This window comes from Monodelphis domestica, chromosome 1, assembly GCF_027887165.1.
Source record: "Monodelphis domestica isolate mMonDom1 chromosome 1, mMonDom1.pri, whole genome shotgun sequence".
NCBI lineage: Eukaryota > Metazoa > Chordata > Mammalia > Didelphimorphia > Didelphidae > Monodelphis > Monodelphis domestica.
In genome coordinates, this window is record NC_077227.1 from 171,664,690 (window position 1) to 171,688,310 (window position 23,621).

A 23,621-nucleotide genomic window follows, 5' to 3' on the forward strand; every position below is an offset into this window, starting at 1 on the left:
AACTAAGTCTTTTTCTAATTATTTATAGAGATAAAATCATCTAGGAATAAGAGTTGGAAACTATAGGAAAACAGACATCTTTGATGTAAGGATTTTTAAAATACAGAACAGAGGTAGAAAGGATTTTTTCTTATTAGAAATATTCAAATAAAGGCTAGATGATCACTTGCTGATATTGTCAGGTTGATTTCTCTTTAGTTATGGGGATGGTCTAGCTTCTGAAGTCTTTTTCAAATCCGAGATCCTGTGGTTCTATGGCTTAGTATATGACTTTGAATATGATTTTTGACATAGTAGGAAATTAGATTGTAAATTAGAGTTATATATATATGTATAGAGAGAGAGAGAGAGTGAGAGAGAGAGAGAGAGGATATATAAACATATCCTCTTTATTGCTTAATATTTGAGGTATAACTCTGCTTTGGAATCCTTTTAAAGACAGGCTGAACAAATGCCAATATTCTGGAATAAATAACATTTATATTCCTCTATGGCAGAGGTTCTCAACCTGTGGTTTGTAGCAATGAGAATACATAATGCATATCAGGTATTTACATTCTGAATCATAACTGTAGCAAAATCACAGTTTTGAAGTAGCCACCAAAATAATTTTTTGGTTTGGAGTCACTGCAACATGAGAAACTGTATTGTGGGGTCATGGTATTAGAAAGGTTGAGAACGACTGCTCTATGGCATTAGTCAACCTATAAACATTTCTTCATTCAGTCTTTGATTTTTAACTTACCCTTTATTTTGACGAGCACTAGAATGATAAAATGTTTCAACTAGAAGACACAATAGGTCAAACTGCCTCATTTTATAGATATTTTTCTGGTCATGATGCTGACTATATCTTAGCAAGATAAATATTAATGGACAAAAGTTTTGGTTTTAGGATATACATTATATGGGAAAATATTTTGGGGGGGGAACAAAAGATCTAAAATTAAGTTCTCTTTTCCAATATAATAATTGTTTGGACCATTCTTTCTAGGAGACTGGAGTAAATGCTTGACTGAATGGATAGAGGGAATCAATCTGTGGTATCCGAATTTGTGCTATTGGGACTTACTGATTCATGGGAGCTCCAGATCTGTCTCTTCCTATTATTCTCTGTGATTTATTTGGCTACTGTTTTAGGTAACATCCTCATTATGACCACAGTCATTGCAGATTCCCGTCTCCATTCCCCTATGTACTTCTTGTTAGCTAATCTCTCTTTTGTGGACTTGTGGCTTTCTTCAGTCACCATTCCTAAAGCAATCATAGATTTTTTCAGGGAGAGCAAGACCATCTCCTTTGGAACCTGTATGTGGCAAGTTGTCTTTGTACATTTTGCTGGAGGGGGTGAGATGGTGTTGCTCATAACTATGGCCTATGACCGCTATGTAGCCATATGTAAACCTCTCCACTACACAACCATCATGAGTCAGCAAAGGTGCATTTGGCTTGTGGTTATCTCATGGGCTATTGGGCTTGTACACTCGATTAGTCAATTGGCTATGATTGTGGATCTGCCTTTCTGTGGCCCTAGAGAGATAGACAGCTTTTTCTGTGACCTTCCACTGGTGATTGAACTTGCCTGCATGGATACTTATATCCTGGGATCATTAGTGAATGCTGATAGTGGATTCCTTGCTACAGCCTGTTTCATCCTACTTTTGATCTCTTACGTCTATATCTTACTCACTGTTCGCCATCACTCCACAGATGGGGTATACAAAGCCCTGTCTACTTGTACTGCCCACATCATGGTGGTGTTAATATTCTTTGTACCTTGCATCTTCATTTATCTTTGTCCTCTCAACATTCCCTCAGTAGACAAGTTTCTTGCTGTGTTTTATGCAGTATTTACACCTCTATTGAATCCTTCCATCTATACCTTAAGAAACAAAGAGATGAAAGAGGCCATGAAGAGACTGAGTATGTGAGTTTGAGGGGAAAATCTCAGATGTCACTCTTGATCAGAAGCACCATTAATCAAGTAGTTCATTTGACTTGGAATCATGGATGGGTACATGAATTAGACCATTGTAGCCATTTGGTTTGCAATTAGAAATTATTCCTATCTTTAGAACCATGATTTGTACTCTTATCATTAAGTGAAGATACATGAAGTCTTCCCTTCAAATTTTAACAAGATACCTTCAGAAGTTATTCTCTATGAAGACTACATTATCTCTGTCAATCACTCTTTCTCTGGAATTATGTATTTATCTCTGTCTCTTTTTCTCTCTTTCTTTTCTACAGAGCTCTTCTTAACTATAAAGGAACATAGTGTAATGAAAAGAGCACTAGTTCTGCAGTTAGAAAAGAGTCATGCTTGTAATTTATTATCCTTATGTTCTTGGATAAGCTATTTAACTCCTATGGAATTCAGTTCCCTAATCTATTAAATTACAATTTTATAAAACCTCTTAGGTTTGCCACGAGGCTCTAATAAAATAACGTATGTGAAGTCCATTTGCAAATCCCAAGATATTAAGTAAATATTAGTTATTATAAATTGCCTTTACCTCTCTGATTATACTAAAGCACTTAATAATAAGACAATTTATTTTGTCACTATTTTTGTTCCTAGATGCTATCATGTTTTCTGCAAGTTGCAAAGGTTGGCTTAATATTTATTAAAAGGATGCTTGTTAAATTTAATACAATTGGGGAAGTTGGAGGAAACGAGACTAGTTTTATTACATCCTTCCAAGTTGTCTCTGCTTTCAACCAAACTCAAAGGGTGTGTGCTTAGAGAGAGAATACAGGAAAAGAGACATGACTGACTGAATAATTGTAAGGAAGTAAAGATCATTCTAAAAGGAAAGATTACAAATCTGGGACCTTTGAATTCCTTGGAACTGTGAAATTATTGCAACTGATTAAATGACTCATTACTCCAAATAATAGGACATGCTTTTTATATTCAGAATAATAAAATATGACAAACATTTATGAATTACAAATTGTCAAATGAATGGTGATGCTATTTGATTAATAAAAAATAAATTTATTCAAAAATTGAATTTATAATACTTTTGTCATCTTTTACTCCTTTTTGTCATATATATGTATTCATCAAATTCACAATAACAAAACATTTTAAAAATCATTTATTTAGTGCTTTCTATATTGTTTTTGTAATGACTTTGAAGCAGGAGAAGGTGTTGACTTTGACTCACAAGGTCATATCATTCATTTCTGCACTGTGAACTTTAAAATTACTCCACCCTACTTAGGCCATACTTTAGGGGATGATAAAGTTGTAATCTCCTGATTGAACAATGAAGATACTTAGTTCTCACTTTATAGTGAAGCTAGAACTTTAAAGCAAAGTCTATTTTTAGATCTTAATACAAAAAGGTATTAAGTAACTATAAAGGTTAAATTAATCACAAAACGGTCAAGTAACTAACAAAAGGTGAACTTAATAAAGAAGCGTTAAGTAACTCAAAAGATATAATCTAATCAAAGAAGATGAGAACTTAAAGTATGTGTAGTCCTGGAGAAAGCCTTTGATATGATTGGTAAATTTGAAAATTTAGAGGAGGAGACACAAGAGTGAAAGGTCTATATATTTGGGATTTTTCATCTCTAAGCTAATACTCTTTCCCTGCATGGTGATGGAGAGTTAGCTGAGAGCAGCGTATTGAGCTTTCAGCATCTTAGAATGACTACAAGCTATTGTCCATTTCCGTTGTGAGTTCCTGGCTGCGTTTCCTCCTTTACTTTCCAATTTTATCCCCTTAGAAGCCTCTAATCTTCTTCGGAAACCTAGAAGCTGGGATTTTAAACTCCCCCTGGCATAGGCCAGGAAGGAGAAATCCTACATCCTCTTCCCTCCTCCTTAAATTTCTTCCCTCTTATATTAATTAAATTATCATAAAATTCCAGACTGACTTGGGTATTTTATTTGGGATTTCCCCTGGTGATCAAATTTAGGTCACAACTCTAAAATCATCTTTATAGTCTGGCTAATCCACAAAGGTTGTGACCAGGACTCTCAAATTTCTGTGAAATCTCTTTCCTTTCCCTATTTATTACTTGCTCGAGTCAAGTAGTTTTTTTTTTTTAACTAACTCAGCTTCAAAACACAGGTGCTGGAGTCAGTGAGTATAAAAACATTTTTATTTCTCTCTTTTCTCCTTACTCTTAATTAGGAGTGAGGGAAACCTGGGGAGAGTTTTGGTCTTGGACTGTACCCCATGTGTTTTATGAAGCCTGTTAGGGAAATTTACAACAAAATAAGACCCCTGGCAGTAGAGTCATTTACTGACAAAAGGCAAAATTATAGGCAACTTAATGTTTGACTTCAGGAAAATGTGGCTACAGCTAGTTTACAATTGAATTAACAACTGGATTTTCAGGCTTTTCAGTAAAAACATTGTTCCTTTTACAGTACAAATATTGTTATTTTTCTATTTCATAATCAAAGACTATTTATGGCAACGGCTATACTTTAGACTGTTTCTGGTTGAGATTTTACTTTATGTATCTAATTCTCTCTAAAAGAGCCCTGAAAAATACCATGCATAAGATATGGAATCAAATAAGAGATTCAGGTCAATCTCCCCTTGAAAAACTCATTTCCCAGTCAGAAAACCAATTGTTACTTTTACTACTCAACAAAATGAAGAAGTAAATACTCAGTTTGAGTTTATAGAGGTAAGTTTGAGGGAGCTCATAGCTTTTATGAAAAGCACTAAAAGGGACTCAGTAACATCCCAGAATAGGAGTGACTTATCTCTCCATACTCCATTATTATCAGAATCCCTGTCCCACCCTGCTCTACACAATTTGGCCTCTATTTCTCCAACTTCCCCCTCCCATATCCAACCCACTCCTCCCCCTGTCCATTCTCCCTGCCCTGCCCCCTCAGCCCTAAAGCCCCACATCAATCCACTCTTCCCCCTACCCATTCCCCCTGCCAAACCTGCTCAGTCCCCATTTCCCCCCACCCATTCCTCCTGCCCTGAACCCTCAGCCCATGTCCTTACCCATGCCTCCTACTCCAACACCTCCACCCTAACTTCACAACCTTCCCATGCTTCTTACCCCACCCCCTCCACCATAAGTTTACACCCTGTCCATGCTTCCTACCCCACCCCCTCTATCCTAAGTTCATATTCAAGTTCACACCTTTCCCATACCTCCTATCCTAACCCCTCTGCATCCTTTCTCCCAGCTATTGACCCTTCTTCCTTTTCCCTTCCATCCCACCCTGCCCAATTCATTTCCCATACCATTCCTACCTCTCATCCTTCTGTCACTATGGGACAACAACAAACCCTTCCCCTCAGCATGTCCAACCCTTACCTTTCTCATACCTACCCCATTGAGAATTATGCAAGAAGCCTAGAAACAGGAACACTAAATAATTGCAAGAGAAGTTTATTTCTGTTAAGGGAAGTACCCACCTTTAATAAAGATGGAAACTTGGTGTCTATAAGACATCATACACCTTTTAACCCTGAAGATTTAAATCAATTCAAGGAAGATCTTCCATCATTTGAGGAAGAACCAATATTATTTATAAAAGGATTGGAGAACACATTCAGAATTTTTGACCCCACTTGGATAGATGTTGAAAATTTATTAGAAAAATTTCTGACAAAGAGAGAGAAAAATAATGTCATCTCTCTGGCTAATCAGAAGCAAGGTAGGAGAGGAAATTATTGTTTAACTGAAGATCCACACTGAAAGCCCAATGTTGAACCAGATTATACAAAACTAAACCAGGCCAGAGACCCATCATTGACATCCATGAAAGCTTGCTCTGATAGACCTGAAGAATGGTCAGAATTTGAAAGAATCCAACAAGAAATTGATGAGACCCCCTCCCAGTTTATGGATAGACTTATTGACATAGGAAATACATATATGGACCTTGGTTTTTCCAGAGAAAGAGACACTAGGCAAATATGTAGGCAATTCATTGAGAATCGTTGTTCAGTGGTAAGAGACTACTTTAAAGCTAGTTGTCCTAATTGGGACTCTATGGACCTTGAAGAATTGAGGAGAATAACAGCCTATGTTTATAAGGGTCATACAGAAAGACATGAGGAACACAATACGTTAGTGGAAGACTTAAAGAAAGAAATTGAAATGTTAAAAGGACAACAGATAAATCAGGGAGAGACCATAGCCCCTTTGCAGGAATCCACAGATAAATCATTAACTTGCCTTTACTGTGGGAAGAGAGGCAATGTGGTCTGTAGGAGCTGGCTATGAGAAAAAAGAAATAATAACAACTTTAGAAATAATAACTATAGGAATTGTAATGCCAATCAAAATAATGACAATGCTCCAAATGAGGAAAATGATAATACCCAACACAATACCCAACAACAATATGTAAAAAATGGAGCTTTTCCACACTATACTCTGGGTTAGAATCCCCATCAGTGTGGGGGATCCCAGAAAAATGCCGAAGCACCTTTATGAAGGTGTGAAGGCGGGGTGAGGACCTTGGAATCAAAGAGTGAAACCTTTGATTTTCCATACCCTGATATTTTAATGCCAGTGATCCCTATACATGCCCCCCCTCCCACATAGTAAGGAACCTCATGTCACTTTAAAGGTGGGAAATTCATACTATGATTGTCTTTTGGACACTGGGGCATCTAGGGCAGTTTTAGTAAGCAAACCAGATACAAAATGTGACTCTATTGGCTCTCTAAATATAGTAGGTATATCAGGAAAACCTTTAAAGGTCCAAAATCTTTCTCCTCGCATGGTAAGCATGGGACTGCTAACTATTGAATATTATTTTCTTTTAATGCCTGGATCCCCCACAAACTTGCTGGGGAGGGATTTACTATGCAAACTACAAACCACAATAATCTGCATCCCAGATGGCTCCTCATCATTGGAAGTACCTTAGGAATCTTTAAATTTACTCCCTGTACTTCTCTCAGAGAGCCAGGAGGCAAAAGAGCCTCCCACTTTTGTAATACCTGCAGATATACAGGAGTCTCTTTGGGCCACATCTTCCTATGTATGCTTACTTAAGTTGGTTGTTCCTGTGCAGAAAAAAAAAAACTAAATCTAGCCATCTCCTTCCATTCCTCAATATCCCCTCTCAAAAGACGTAATTGAGGCTATTACTCCAGTAATAAACTCATTAATTGAATAGGAAATAACAATCCCTTGTAAATCTGAATACAACATGCCCATCCTGCTCGTTAAAAAAACAAAAAGGGAGCCTGATGGCAAGAACCTCTATAGATTCATACAAGATCTGAGGACTGTGAACAACCATGTTAAAAAGAGACACTCTGTAGTTTCCAACATACATATGATTATTTCTTCTATTCCTAGCACAGCTACATACTTTACAGTAACACATTTGTACTTATTTTTTTTCCTCATACCCATACATAAGTACTCCAGGCATATCTTTGCTTTCACCTGGAAGGGCTTTAAGTTTACATGGAGTCTTCTCCACCAGGGTTACGTGGAAAGCCTGAGTTTATTTGCACAAATTTTGATCCAAGATACAGATAATATAACATTTGAAAAGAGCAAATTAATAAAATATGTAGATTCTCTACTCTTAGCTTCAACAGATGCAGAAGAATGTCAGGAAGATAGTTAACATCTTCTCTTGGAATTGCACAAAAGAGGACATAAAATCTTGAAGAATAAAGTTCAGTGGTGTCTCCCTAAAAATAGAATATTTGTGATTCATCCTGACTGCGGGTGCCCGCTCTATTTCTCCAAAATGAATTGAAACTATTTACAATTTAAGTGCTCCTACCACTAAGAAACAGTTGAGAGCAATTTTAGGAGAAACAGGGTTTTGTAGTCAATGGATCCATTGCTATGGGGAAATTACTAAAACCCTTATAGCACTAATAAGGGATTCAGTCCCTGAACCCCTCAAATTAGAGCCAGAACATTTGTCAGCCCGATCAGATCTAAAACAGGTTATCCTGTCTGCTCCTGCTCTAGGCATCCCAGATTACAACAAGCCATTTACTTTGTATGTACATGAGCAAAGAGGGGTAGCTTCAGGTGTTTTAACTCAGACTTTGGGACCTTCTCAGTGCCCAATTGCTTATTATTCTGCCCAACTGGACCCAGTAGCATCAGGAGCACTACCATGTCTTAGAGGAGTAGCTGATACAGCCTTACTAGTGACAAACACTGTTGATCTAGTATTGGGATGCCCATTAACAATTATGTGCCCACATGAGGTAGAAGCATTGTTGTTAAGGCATAGAACACAGGCATTCTAGGATCAGTGAATTAAGGTATGAAATAACCTTTTTAAATAGCAAAAACATTACCTTGAAATGCTGTACAACCCTCAACCCTGCCATCTTGCTTCCAGATGTACCAACTTTAGGAGAACCATTACACAGTTGTGAAACACTAGTGTCCTTGGCAGAAAAGCCTCAAGATAATCTCTTGGACACTCCCTTAGACAATGCATATCTGGTCTTATTTACTGATGGTTCCTCTTTTATGAGGAATGGCATTCACTACACTGGAACTGCTGTAATCACAGAATTTGCCACTGAGTGGTCAGCTTCACTGCCCTCTCTAATATTAGCGCTCAAGGGGCAGAGCTCATAGCTCTGAAACATGCCTGAATAATTGCCAAAGATAAAAGGGCAACAATTTATATGGATTCTAGATATGCTTTTGGCATTTGTCATTCAGTCAGGATGCTATGGCTTCAGAGAGGATTTTTAACCTCAGCTGGAAAATCCATAGCTAAAGCAGAAATTATTAATGAAGTTCTTTCTGCTCTCCAGCTGCCTGAAACCCTAGCTGTAGTTCATTGCTCTGCCTATTCAGGTGGCACTGACACTGTCTCTAGGGGAAATGATCACAGATGCCACTGCAAAGCTACCAGTCATAGAAGGGCCTGAATTAATTTTAACATTAACAACCACTGATGACTTAATTTATCACTTTCCTATAATGAAAAGGAAGTGGAAAAATGGAAGCAAAAATCCAAACAAAACAGATTAATGGAGTATGGGTGTCATCTAAAGGAAAACCCCTGCTCCCTAGAAGTTTCTATCACCAAATTTGCCAATCTATTTGTAAAAATTATCACTTGGTACCCAGGGCATCATGGAATCTGTTAAAAAAGTAGGGATAGACCCTGGTATAACTACTATATAGCCTCTAAAGTATGTACAGCCTGCTCTACCTGCCAAGCATATACCCAACATGCATTTCATGGCAAAGCCTTTGGTGGGCATCCTCTGGCTTACATACCTTTTGAGCACCTACAGATAGATTTCATAACAATGCCAAAGGCTGGACATTATAAATTTTGTCCAGTCATAGTAGGTCAACTGACCAGATGGCCGGAAGCATTTCCTGCTACTTGAGGCACAGTGGCTTTTGTTGCTAGGTGCTTTTAAATGAAATTATTCCTCTCTTTGGCCTGCCAGCATATATTGATTCAGATAGAGGAAGTCATTTTAGTGATTCTGTCCTAAATTGGATATATTGTTGTTTGGGGATAACTCCAAAATTCCATGTTCCATATCACCCCCAGAGCTCAGGCCAAGTTGAAAGAATGAACAAAGAACTTAAAATGAGGATTGACAAATTATGCATTAAGACACATTTAAAATGGCCTGAAATTCTCCCTCTAGCCCTATTTTATCTTAGAAGCAGGCTTAGAGGACACCTACACATCTCACCATTTGAGATGTTTTTTGGACATCCACCTATACAGGCTAAGCCTTTTCCCCCAGCATATACATCACTATTAGGAGGAGATACTACTATTGCTTCCTATTTACAGAAATTACAGTATAAACTGCAAGAACTCCATGAATCTGGAGCTCTAGTACAAGCTGGAACACTAGACTTTTCTCTTCATGACTTGAACTCAGGAGACAAGGTGTATATTAAGAATTTCCAGTGTACTGGAGAAACTCAGACTTCTTGGGAAAAGCCATTCCAAATATTGTTGACTGCTCCAACATCAATAAAGATTGGTGAAAAGGACTCTTGGATTCATTGCTAACATGTAAAGAGAGCTTGTTCTATTGATGCTGATTGACTGTATCCTATCACAGGCATTAGAGATAATAATCCATTGACAAGTGGATGCTGTTTTTCAAGAACACATTGAATTCCTGAATTTTTTTACTTATTTTTATTACTGCTTTACTTTTATTTTGATTCAAATATTTTTCCTTTTTTTCCTCATTTCTTGTACTAAAGGTACATACAATTAATATTATTTTTTCTGCAGTAATATAAGTTTAATATATATGTATATATATTGCATATATATATATACTTGCTATAATATCAATGCATAGCCAAAAAGCTTTAAACTGTGGGAACCTGCCATTTATTGATAAAATGTTATGGGACTGTGATTAATGTTTGTGTATGATTCTAGGAAATGGGATAAAAACAAGGAGCATAGACTTAACCTGAATAGTCCCAAATAGAGCACACAGGAAAAACTAGTATGAGACTCAAGGTTGTGACACTTGACATATGTTAAGTTGTGGGACTTCCATGTATCTACATTCTTTGTGAAGTACTCAGACAAGTAACAAAATTTGACTATAATCCTGGCTCCCCATATCCCTGAGAATGATTAAAACATCAGAACAGGGAATGACATTTCAACTTCAAAACAAAATTCTAGGTCCTTTCTTCTTATGGTATGGCAACTTCCTGTAGTCTTGGCTGCAAATGGGTAAGTGAAATATTACTGAATTCTGTCCTACAGAATTGTGGGATAGAAACTACTTTAAATTGGACCTATTCAAGAGCCTGCTTAAACCCAAATAAGGGCCTATTTTGAATTTTTTTTCTTTCCATTTTTTCCCTTTCCTTACGTTTTTGGATGTTTTTCTCTTCTTTTGATAGACTAATACACCCCCATAACTTAACATTGCATCCTTAGCTGAACTGGATGTTTTTTAACACCCACTTCGTGGGGGGGGTGGTAATTGAATTTTAATAAAAATCCAAGATTGTGAATTTTTGTTAGAGAAAGATCTTCAAGGAAGAACCTTGATAACTCCTAAATCCAGAGAATGTACTGTTGCAGAAAGATGCCAGAAAACCTACACTACATCAAGAATATCCAGAATGAACTTTGGATGTGATATTGGATGTGGATTGAACTGAAGTTTGATTGAACATTTTTGTAAATGTACACTTTTATGCCAAAGAGGACTACTCCTAATTTGGCTTTTTGTCTCTGTGCCTAGCAAAACATTGGTTTTGCTTTCTCTCTTTTCTACTTTTCCCTAAATATTGAAATTTCCTTTTAGAAATTGAGTATTGTATACATCTGTAGTTAGAAGTGCTTTAAGACTACAAGATGATTATGTCAAATGATCAATGGGGAGACTAGTCTCCCAATCCCAGGGGGGATTGTGAACTTTAAAATTGCTCCACCCTACTTAGACTGTACTTTAGGGGATGATAAAGTAACCTCCTGATTGAATAATGAAGGTACTTACTTCTCATCCTTTGGTGAATCTAGAACTTTAAGCTGTCTATTTTTAGATTTTAATACAAAAAGGTGTTTAGTAACTATAAAGGTTAAATTAATCACAAAAAAGTCAAGTATCTTAATACAAAAAGATGCTATGTAACTATTGTTAGATTTAAAATAGTTTTCAGCATTAAATAGTTGTAGATAAGAGAGTGGGAGCCATAAAATGTGATAATTAAAATGTTTGGGAGCAAGGGAAATATATAACAATTATGACCTCTGAAATATGTTTTCTACTGTGTCTTGGTTTTATATAAATATAAGATGGTCACCAGGGAATATATTCCCAATTTATGAATATGCTCAAGCCAATTGGGTTTTATAGAGAAATTTAATTTATAATACACTGATTAATCAATAGAAAAAGAGAGAAAGTATGAAGGGTCTCAAGCCAATAAGGCCTAGACCTCAGTCCTAAGAGATAAATCAGTCAGTTGGTTTTATCACTCACCCAAGATCTCTCTAGGTAAAGCTTCTCATGCCAACCTCAGGCTCCACCTTCAAGAGAGCCTCCTTTCAAGAAATGTTTCCAGAGAATTCTTCTCCTGACTCCTCCTGAGTTCTCCCTCCAAAGCCTCCTTCAAGACCTCTCTAGGAGCTCTCCCTCCAGGACCTCTCTCCTCTCCCCTTCTTCAGAGCATCAACCCCTTCAGAGCATCCACCTCTCAGTCCTCAGACCCTGCTATCTTTTTCCAAAAATCTCAGTTCCCTCCCCTCAGTTCTCCCATCTACCAATCACTGTTGATCTCTCCCCTCTACCAATGGTGGCTCTAGCTTAACCCAGGACCACCCAGAGGTCTGCCCCCTTTGCACATATCTGTTGAAGGTCATATTCTCAAATAATTAAATCTTGATCTTTACTGCAGCCCTTCCTAAATCCTGTTACTCTGAGTAGGGTGGAGATTGTAGTTTTCAAGACCTGGTTCTGTCATTCCAAGTATCTCTATTGTATCAATTCTAAAATCAATCCTGACTCAAAGAACTTCCTGTTCTATGCTTAAGCATAGGTCAAAGCCCTTTCCATTGTTCAGCAAAAGGTTTCTGTCCTAAAGTAATCTTAAGTAGGGAGGAGAAGGACCCTCCCATGCCAATGGGGGTTCACATTCCAATAGACTATCAGTAGGAAATTTTTCAAGTATGAAATTTCCCAATGGGGAAATTTCCAACATTCATAAGTCTAAGAAATTTTAAGGTTTACACTATAGAGGTTAAATTAATCACAAAAAGGTCAAGTAACTAACAAAAGGTGAACTTAACAAAGAAGCGTTAAGTAACTCAAAAGATATAATCTAATCAAAGAAGTTGAGAACTAAAAGTATGGGCAGTCCTGGTGAAAGCCTTTGATGTGATTGGTAGATGTGAAAATTTAGAGGAGGAGACACAAGGGTGAAAGTCTATATATTTGGGATTTTTTGTCTCTCAGCTAACACTTTCCCTGATTAGTGGTGGAGAGTTAGCTGAGAGCAGCATGCTGAGCTTTCAGCATCTTAGCGTGGCTACAAGCTTTTGTCCGTTTCCATGGTGAGTTCCTGGTTTCATTTCCTCCTTTACTTTCCAACTTTATCCTCTTAGAAGCCTCTAATCTTCTTCAGAAACCTAGAGGCCGGGATTTTAAACTCTCCCTGGCATAGGCCAGAAAGGAGAAATACTACATCCTCTTTCCTCCTTCTCCTTAAATTTCTTCCCTCTATATTAATTAAATTACCATAAAATTCCAGACTGACTTGGGTATTTTATTTAGGATTTTCCCTGTCTACCACATTTAGATCACAATTCTAAAATCATCTTTACAGCACTTGTATAAACAAGAAGCCTGAGACATTTCAGAAACCATGGAGGGGGAAACCCAGAAAAGCTTGTCACTCTGAAAGAGCAAAAAAGGACATTATCTATACACAATTCTGAAGCTGACTGTATAGATGTATTATGCATGAGCATTAGGTTGTGAATATGTATTTCTGAGACTCATTTTCTCTCAGACCTATCTTTTTTCTTTGACGATTGTTTACCTTTTTGCATTTAAGAGTAAATTTTTTGAGAGATGTTAGAGGTATCTAGAGAAAACACAGTTTAAGTGGATGAATGGTAAGAGTGATGTTTTATGGAAGCTTATTTGGAATTTGAATGTGAACGAAGCTTTAGTTGGGTTGACCACAGTGACAGTAGCTATTGTGACTGGGCACCCAGATTGGAAATTGTAGCATCCCAAGCATATTCACATCTATGAAATATAAATGACTATATGATTATTGTGTCTCCAAGGATAAGGTTATACCAATGAGGCTTGTGAATGTAACCTTGAACTGGCCATGCGGCCCTTGGCTAAGACAAACTCATTAACATGCTCGGATTCAATTCCCCGGGAAAGCATGGTTTGCAATCTACACGCCCAAAGGTGTTCCCTCTACCTTGCCACCCAATCTTAAGTGTCTATACTTTGCGATGTGGTTACTACCTGCTTGCGAGTACCGCCCAAACAGGACAGGAATAAATTCAGAGGCAAACCCATGAACTTCCTCTTGGCTTTTCTCTCCCCTTCCATGGAGCTCCACTGGGCTCCTCAATGACTATGTCTCTCTCTCCTCTTAACCTTCTCCTTCCCAGAGGCTGTAACCATCTTGGCCTGCATTCCCTATCTTGATCTCCTCCTCCACCTCGTGTTCCTTTGTACTCATACTTTCCTATCAAAGGGAGTATCATAGGGATTGCCTGCTCTATTCAAACACTGACTTGTCCGTGTCTTTCATTTCCACCCTGGTTCTCAGTTCCTATCTCTCCTCGGGTCCCATCACAAAGGTGATCCCCTTCCCTTGTGGGACCCTGCTGGTCAGGGAAGTCCATTAAGGAAAACCCCACAGAAATAGATCAGACTCACATCTGATCAAGTATTCCATACTGCTTATAGCACTTAGACCAGCATTCACAAATGTCTAGATGTGATCAAGGATTCAACTGCATGCATAGTATAGGAATTCAAGATTCTTTCACATGGGTCAGAAGCATAGACTTTACACCCAGAGTTGAAAGCCTGAGTCATTCAGAACAGAGTATGGACTGGGTACCCCATAACCTTGACAGCAAAAGGGAGGATATCTCCCTAAAGGATTGGAATTTGACTGTCTACTGACACTCCTAGCTAGGCCATCACTACTGGATTGCTCAGGGAAGATGGCTAGAAAAATGAATGGTAATATTTAAAAGAGATAAAGAACAAATATGATACCAAAAATGGACAAAACAAAAGCTAGGAGAGAATAATTACAAATTGCTAATAAGCAAAGCATCAAATAAAAACACAACTGATCCACATATTGATTAGAATTTTTAGTAGATATTATACAACAGATAAACTATCACATTTAATCTGAAATGAGATTGATGGAATTGGAAAAGAAATGAAAACTATGGAGGCGAGACCCAGAAGTATCAGTCTAACACAATAGATCAAAATCTTGTCTAAATAAAAGATTCCCCCAAAATATGAATGGAACAAAAGGAGATTAATTACTTTAGAAAGCAACATAAAACATTAAAATAGTCAAAATATTGAAAATATAGAAGCATCTAGGTGGTTCAGGGATTGAGGACCAGACCCAGAGATGGGATATGCTAGATTCAAATCTGGCTTCAGACGTCTTCCAAGCTTTGTGACACTAAGCTAATCACTTAACCCCTATTGCCTACTCCTTACCTCTCTTATGCTTTGGAACCAATATACAGTATTGATTATAAGATGGAGTTAAGAATTTTTAAAAGATTGAAAATAGGAGAAGAAAATGTAAGGAGTCATATCAGAAACACCTAATACAGAAATCAGATCAGTGAGAAATAATTGAAGAATTATTAAAATCTCTTGCCACCATAAAAAGGGCTTGTATATCCTATTTCAAGAAAATATGAAAAAAAAAACCAATTAAGCAAAGTATCCTGGTCTCTTAGAATGAGCAATCAAAATTGAAAATAGAACAAAACTAGCAGTCATTTCATGAAATTTTTCCTACTTTTGCTGGGCAGACTTGAAAGGGTCCAGTGCTATGCACTTCCAGGCCTCACAGTGGGCTGGTGGCAGAGCTTGGGACTTTAAGGAATGAGTTTGAGGTTATCTTTTGCTGGTATAGTTTGTATCCAGGGATCCCAAAGTTAACCTATGCCCAATGACAAATCCTAGCATAGTAGATAGGTAGGGATGGTCCAGAGTATTCTTCAAAATGATTGTATCAGTTCATAGTTTCACCCCAACAGTATATTAGTGTCCCCATTTCCCCACATCTCCTCCCACACTTGTTATTTGCCCTTTTTTCATTTTAGTCAATCTGATAGGTATGGGAAAATATCTGAGTTATTTTAATGTACAATTCTCTAATCAATAATGTTTTTGAGCATTTTTTCAGGTAGTTATGGCTTTAATTTCTTCATTCAGAAACTTTCATATCTTTTGATTATTTATCAATGATATCTACCTTGCTTTTGCTTTGTCTGAGATTATGATTGTGGTACCCTTGCCTTTTTTACCTCAGCTTAAGTATATTGATTCTACTTCAGACTTTTATTCTAACTTTGTATGTATGTGGGGTTTTTTTCTTTCTGTTTTAATCCTGTCTCTTGCACAGAGCATATTTTTGGATTCTGGTTTTTAATCCATTCTGCTCTCTCATTCCATTTAATGAATGAGTTCATCCCATTAACATTTATAGTTTTAAATATTAACTCTGTATTTTCCTCCATCTTATTTTCTTCTACCCTTCTCTCTCTCTTTATCTTGACTATCTTCAAAAGTATGTTTTGCTTCTGGCCACTGACTCCCTTAATCCACTCTTCTTCCCAGCCCCCCCATATCTCTCCCTTCCTCCTCCCAGTATGTCCCTTTTTCTCATCTCCATATTTTCTTGGGTGATAATCCCAACATAAGCAATTTATACATGAGCCCTCTATCTATATTAAATTGCTTTTAATTATCCTTTTAATGAAAAAGTTATTAAAATATTCATGTGTCATTTCCCCCTAGAGTAAGATAAGTAGTTTAAGTTTTATAGAGTCCCTTATGATTACTCTTTCATGTTTTTCTTCTTTATGCTTCTCTTGAATCTCCCATTTGAATGAAAGTTTTTATATTCAGTTCTGGTCTTTTTTTATCAGAAATTCTTGGAAGACCTCTTATTAAGTATCCATTTTCTACATTGAATGTTTACTCTTATTTTGTAGGTAGGTTATTCTGCTAGTAATTCTAGCTCATTTGGTTTCTGAAATATCATATTCTAAGTCATTAATTCCTTTCATGTAGAATCTGCTAAATCTTGCATAATACTAACAGTAGCTATATGCTATTTGAATTGTTTCTTTCTGATGGTGTGTAACTTGAGATTTCTGGAATTTAGCTATAATATTACTAATAGAATATTAATTTTGGGATATTTTTCAGATACTGATAAGTGGATTCTTACCATTTTTAGCTTATATCCTGATTCTAAGATATCAGAACAGTTTTTATTTATCAATTCCTGATATAGGATGTGTAGGCATTTTCTTTTGATCTTGACTTTCAGGTAGTTCAATAATTCTGAAATGCTATTCCCCTGGATCTATTTTCTAGTTCAATTGTTTTTCCAATGAGATATTTCACATTTTCATCTATTTTTCATACTTTTGACTTTCTTTTATTGTTTCTTGAAGTTTCATAGAGTCATTAGTTTCCACTTGCTGAATTCTAATTTTTAAGGAATTCCTTTTTTCCACAAGTTTTTGTACCTTCCCCCCCCAAATGGTTAGTTTTGCTTTTTATTTAGTTCTTTTCTTCAGTGAATTTTTATACTTCTTTTATAGTTGGGTCCACTCTATTTTTTATGGTTATATTTTCTTTGCTGTGTTTTTTGGTGCCTCTTTTACTAAGCTGTTAATTCCCTTTTCATAATTTTCTTAAATCACTCTCATTTCTTTCCCCAATTTTCCCCTTACATGTCACCTATTTCTTGAACTCTTATAGGAATCTTTGCTGCCTTGGCCTCATTAGCATTTTTCTTTGAGGTTTCACTCAGATTTAATTTTATACTGAGGTCTTCAAAGTTCACGTCTTGTTCTTCTCTACCATCAAACCAGCTCTTTATGGTCAAGTCCTTTTTTGTTATTGTCTACTTGTTTCACCAATTTATTTCTTTATTTCCAAACCTCAGACTTTTTTTTGCTGCCTTTTTCACATCTAGTTCTGTGCAACTGAGAACTACTTATGAGCAATAGAATTTTTTATCATCACCAGGTGCACCCAGTGATAGCAAAGGGTTCCCTGTAATCTCTTTCTGACCAGTTGTCTGATCCACTTACCATATCTGGATGTAGAACTCCCTAAATTACTACTACAATGGCTATAGCCTTCAGAGACCATTGCCGGTGCTCTGGCCAGGTCTGTGTCTATCCAAATGTTATGGACTTCTCCTGTGGACCACCTGGTTCTCTTAGACTGGAAAAAAGGTTTCCATTTCATCTTTGGATATTTCTGCCACCTCCAAATTGAAATAAAGGAATTCTTTTAAAGTTGTTTGGAGGAGAACATTGGGAAAGTTCAGCTAGTTTCTACCGTGTACTCCACCTTTTTGGTTCCTTAGAAGCTTTGAATTAAAGAAGAATTGAGTAATTTATCCTACTCTAGGGCAAAAAAAATTATGGTCTGGAGTTTCTTTTGGCAAACAAGTGAATAATCATGTGAGATGTTAACCTCTGGAGCATTAAGGCAGGCATCTGCCATTATTCCTGTTTGATTTGAATGTAAACTATTACCCTAAAATGTGAAAAAAGCAGATTGTGAGAAAACATTGCAGTTGGATTTGTGGAAGAAAAAGGAAATACCAAGACAGCTTTCTTCAAAATCTAGCATCTAAGCTATGCCTTGAATGAAAAAATATGTCAATATTAATATTCTCTGGTGGCTGTATATTAATTTATAATTATGTATTAAATATTAAAATGTGAGTCAGAAAAAAGGAACTAGCCTCATGTAAGAAGCTCTTTCCTCCTCAAGCCTCTTCACCCAGTCAGGCTTCCCCAAACTGGCTACATGGTCCCACTAGAGATGAGCCTCCTCACATGATGACTCTAGGGCTAGAAAGAATGATTTTCTTTCTCCACCAAAATTTATATATTCAGTGACATCACTTTCCTAGGTCTCTCTGATTGGCCAGACTTGACTTTAAGCTGGGTCTGAGGCCAGTCTTCCAGAAGCCAAGAGTCATGTGGAATACGAGGCAAGTGACTTTCAGGTTCCAGGGAGTCATGAGATTCCTGGCATTCTCCCAGAGTGCACATGGATCTGCCTTACACAAATAAGCCTCAAGCTTTGTCCTTAATGCATTCAAAAGGTGGGGTTATTGTAACCTCAAAAGAATGGGGGTTCAGACTAGTAAATTCTAACAAAGAATTATTTTAATTGATGAAAATTTGGAAAGACCACATTCTATGCATTGTGGGGCATCTCATCCAAACTCAAAGACCAAGGGGAGATGGTTTTTAAAGTATTTATTTGGAGATCTTCTAGTTAGATAGAGATCTTCAATCTGGTTTTGAATTTCCAAAGGACTCAAATCCCCAAATCTGACATTACTTAAAGAAATTAAGAATTCCCAGAGGACCATAATATATGAATTCTTTTCATAAGCCCTGCCCTGTCTTGCCTAGAACACAGAGGGAAGTTTTCCAGATCAGGGACTATTCCCTATAGTCAATATATATAATATTGAGGAAGATTATTTTTCTTATAGTCTCTACTCAGCATGGCTATATTTTCTTCATTGCTCACAAACTCAAACCAGAAGAGGAATTTGTTACAATATGGGAAGTCTTTAGCAAGAGAGACACACAATAAGGTAAGTCCTCTCCTCTCCTCTCCTCTTTTCTTCTTCAGTTCTAATTTTTTCTTTCTCCCTTTATTCTCTATGTTAAATCAATTTTAGGGTATTACCTTTAGATTCTACTTAAAAATGCACTGAGTTCAGTTTGCCCAAATCATATAGCTGCATTTCTGAGAAGTTTTAAGGAGCTTCTCCTAACATCCCTTGAAAGTCAGACTTCTCTGTAGCCATAGTTATGATTCTTAAAAAGAAAATTAAAGACTCACATACTTATTTTTCAGAAGTCTTTCTCATGTTTTTGGTTTTGTACATGATTATTTTCTCAGTTTATTTGATGATAGCAGCCTTCAGATATTAAGGCATAAATGACAGAGAGATCAAAGGGATAAATAAAGAGAGTTTTTAGGTTAGAGGACAATAGGTTGCCAGATGCATTGGCAGAAAAACTGATGAAAATTTTGACTAATAACAGGAAGAGAAACTAAAGGAGGAGGAAAAAAGTATCACATTGTTATTATATGGGGACTAAATTCTCTAACACTAAGCTACCAATCATAGTATCCTATTATATATATATATATATATATATATATATGTATATACACACACACATATATGCATATGTATATATGTGTACAAACACACACATATATCTGATTATTTCAATTAGTCCAAGTCCTTCATTCAACTTATTAAGAGACTGAGACTTAGGAAAGATGACCTTTCTGAAGGTCATCTAAGAATTAAGCAGCAGAGGTATGATTTGAACCCAAGCCCTTTGACTCCAGAATCACTGCTTTTTCTACCACACCAAGTTCCTTCTCTAAATGTCCTTGCTAAAGCAATGCAAATGAAAAAGGCCACAGGTTTGATCTCATTTTTTCTATTTTCTATATTTCATTGCTTTGATAGTTTCATAGTTTTCATTTGTGGTGTCGGGGAACAGGAAGATGGAAAAAATTTGCCTGAACTTACAGAATTATATAGTTTATACTCTTAGTAACCATAGAGATCCAACTCTTTGGGGAACAACCTATTTAGTGTTTCTAAAAGTAAGAGAAAGGCCAATAATTGTTTTCTTTCTTAAGTTTTTAATAAAGTTAATCACAGGAAAGATATGAAATAAAGAAAGAGATGATTATAAAAGTCCTTGAGTTAAGACTGCATCTATACACATGCAGGCCCCCCCCCCCCCGTATTGCCAGTGTCTCTTTCTAATAAGGTATTGTATAGGACTTGCACCAGACATAGATGGAGACAAAAGACAAATTATATATTCCATCCCCTGCTATCATAAATGGTGAGACAGAGTAGCAGAGGAGGTAAGTGAGTTGTGTTGTCACATGCTAGTTAGTGCCAGAGTTGGGACTAAAATCCCAGGTGACTAAAATAGCTATCCAGGGTTCGTTCCATATTATTATGCTGCTTATTGGTGGAAGGGTGTAAAATTCTTTCTTTATATGGTGAATGTGACCTGTTATAAAAATGCAAGTTTGTATCTACCATATATACATATATATGGTAGACATATATGTTAGATACACACACACACACACATATATGTATGTGTGTGTATCTAATTTCTTTACATGCTTCACCTTAGAACAAATCTGAATACAGACCACAAAGTATAATGGAACTAAGGTCAGTCTAGAAGAGGGGTAAACAAATATTAAAATTTTAGAATAAATATTACTATTTTAGTATAAAATCACAGGAAACAGACTAAAAAGACATCAAAGGGTATGGCAATGAGAAATCCTGAACACTCATTTTAAAGAAGGAATAGGAAAGGTAATTACATTAATGGTACATATATGTTAAGAGCTTTGGAGGGAAATGAAAATAATGTATTTTCACAAATAAGTGGAATACTTGTTTCAGACACCTCTTGACTATGTGACCCTAGACAAGTTACTTGACCCACATTGCTTAGCTCTTACTACTCTTTTGCCTTGGAATCGATACTTAGTATCAATTCTATGAAAGAAATTAAAGGCTTTTTTTTTAGTGAAAAAAAAAAAAACCAACAACAAATAAGTGAAATAATCTTTCCCTATTTTTACATTTTAATTTATACACACATTTTTCTTGGGTGGCCCATAATTCAATTTATCCCCATTTCTAAATGATACATTAAAAATTAGAAATGAAGACAGTCAGAATTTATAACACAATTTAATTGCATAAAAATTGCAATGGACTGGGTATCAAGAGATTTGGATTTCATTGCTTACCAGTCCGGAGATCTTGAATAAGTCAAGGCATTTTAGGTGTCATTTCTCTAAAATAAAGAAGTAAATAATCTCTAGGACTCTTTTAGATCTAAAATTTTATGACAGTGTGACTTCTTACTCTGAAAAACCCTTAAACAGTATGTATAGGTATTTGCAAAGTATGTTTTTTTTTTCTTGCTCTCATTCTCTTTTCCTCTTCCTCCTCCTGCCTCTTGTTCTCTCACTACTTTTCGTACCTATGTTCTTCATCTTTTCATCTCTAATGCTAATCTCCCTCTCTCTTTTACTCTTCTTTTCTTTTCCTTTTCCTCTGGATGTTTCTATATGGATGACAGATAGCTGTGAATTGGAAGAATATTTCTAATAGGTTATATAGATATAAATATGGTGGATAAATGAATTTATTCTAGTTAATATTAGACTGTATCTCGGCTTGCAACTCATGATCACTAGTCTAATTCATACTTGATTCTTTCTTAAAATTATAGAATGAGGTGAAAGATGATTACTAAATATAGCCTTCTATTCTTGATCATATTGTAATATAAATACTGCCATAACATGTCAGTGAAGAAAATATTTTGGTTCCATATTTATATAAAGTGATAGTAATTTGAGAAGCAAAGATTGAAAATTGAGCTCTATTTTCCATTTCAATCAAACTGTCTTTTTCTTATTCTTTCTAGGAAACTTTCTAATGGACTAAAATGGATGAAGCAAATAATTCTGTGGTCTCAGAATTTGTCCTGTTGGGTCTTTGCAATTCACGGCAACTCCAGATCTTCTTGTTTTTATTGTTTTCTGTTCTTTACTTGACCATCATTTTAGGCAACATCCTCATTATTCTCTCGGTTATTAATGATCCTAATCTCCACTCTCCTATGTATTTTTTATTGGCCAATCTCTCTTTTATTGATTTGTGGCTTTCTTCAGTCACAACACCAAAGATGATTATAGATTTTCTTAGAGAAAGCAAAACCATCTCCTTTGGTGGCTGCCTGTGCCAGATCTTCTTTGGGCATTTTGTTGGAGGGGGTGAGATGGTGCTGCTTGTAGCCATGGCGTATGACCGCTATGTGGCCATATGCAAGCCACTCTACTATACAACTATCATGAATCAAAAAAGATGCATTGGGCTTGTGGTAATTTCATGGGCTGTTGGGTTTGTGCATTCAGTGAGTCAATTGGCTATCATCATAGATATGACTTTCTGTGGCTCTAAAAAGATGGACAGCTTTTTTTGTGACCTCCCATTGGTGATTGAACTTGCATGTATGGATGCTCATGTCCTACGACTAATAGTAAATATTGATAGTGGAATCCTTGCCTTGATTTGTTTTTTTCTCTTGCTGATTTCCTATGCCCATATCCTACTAACTGTCTGTCATCACTCCATGGATGGATCAACCAAGGCATTATCCACCTGTACTGCTCACATTATGGTTATAGTGATATTCTTTGGACCCTGCATCTTCATCTATCTGTGGCCACTCAAAATTGCCTCAGTGGATAAGTTTCTTGCAGTGTTTTATACAGTCTTTACACCTCTATTGAACCCTGCCATATATACCCTGAGAAACAAAGAGATGAAGGTTGCTTTGAAGAAATGGGGAAGTCAGTATGTAAACTTTAAGAGGAATTCTTAGATATATCTTTCTATTGGAAAACATATTGAAATTCATAATTGCTGTTGAGGAAAGAACCATTCACCTAAGTTTGTAATCTAGGTGTCACTATTGACTCCTTTTAGGAAACCCTTATCTTTTGCCATAGAATCAATACTAATTATCAATTTCAAGACAGAAAAGAAGAAAGGACTAGGTAATTGGGGTTAAGTGACTTGCTCAAGGTGACACAGCTATGAAGTGTCTGAGGCCAGATTTGAATCCAGAATTTCCTGACTCTAGACCTGGCACTTTATCCAGTGAACCATCTAAATTCCCTTTACTACTGACTCCTTACTCTCTCTTGTCCTTTATATCCATTCTGTTGCTAAATCCTGTCAATTTTTCCTTTGTAACATCATTTTATCAACTTCCTTCACTGATAGTGTCTATCTAT

At 36.4% G+C, this 23,621-nt stretch overlaps 2 protein-coding genes across 2 annotated transcripts; both read left to right on the forward strand.

The window, feature by feature from the left end:
* Positions 1-1,016: 1,016 nt before the first annotated feature.
* Positions 1,017-11,432, forward strand: LOC100618713 (olfactory receptor 4K14-like). Its single transcript, XM_003340006.2, has 2 exons — positions 1,017-1,923; positions 11,422-11,432. The coding sequence occupies exons 1-2, from the start codon at positions 1,020-1,022 to the stop codon at positions 11,430-11,432; spliced, it is 915 nt and encodes a 304-aa protein (XP_003340054.2). The 5' UTR covers positions 1,017-1,019.
* Positions 11,433-22,267: 10,835 nt separating this feature from the next.
* On the forward strand, positions 22,268-23,206 carry LOC100028544 (olfactory receptor 4K14-like). The gene has a single exon (XM_001378512.3). The coding sequence runs from the start codon at positions 22,268-22,270 to the stop codon at positions 23,204-23,206; it is 939 nt and encodes a 312-aa protein (XP_001378549.3).
* Positions 23,207-23,621: the final 415 nt, after the last annotated feature.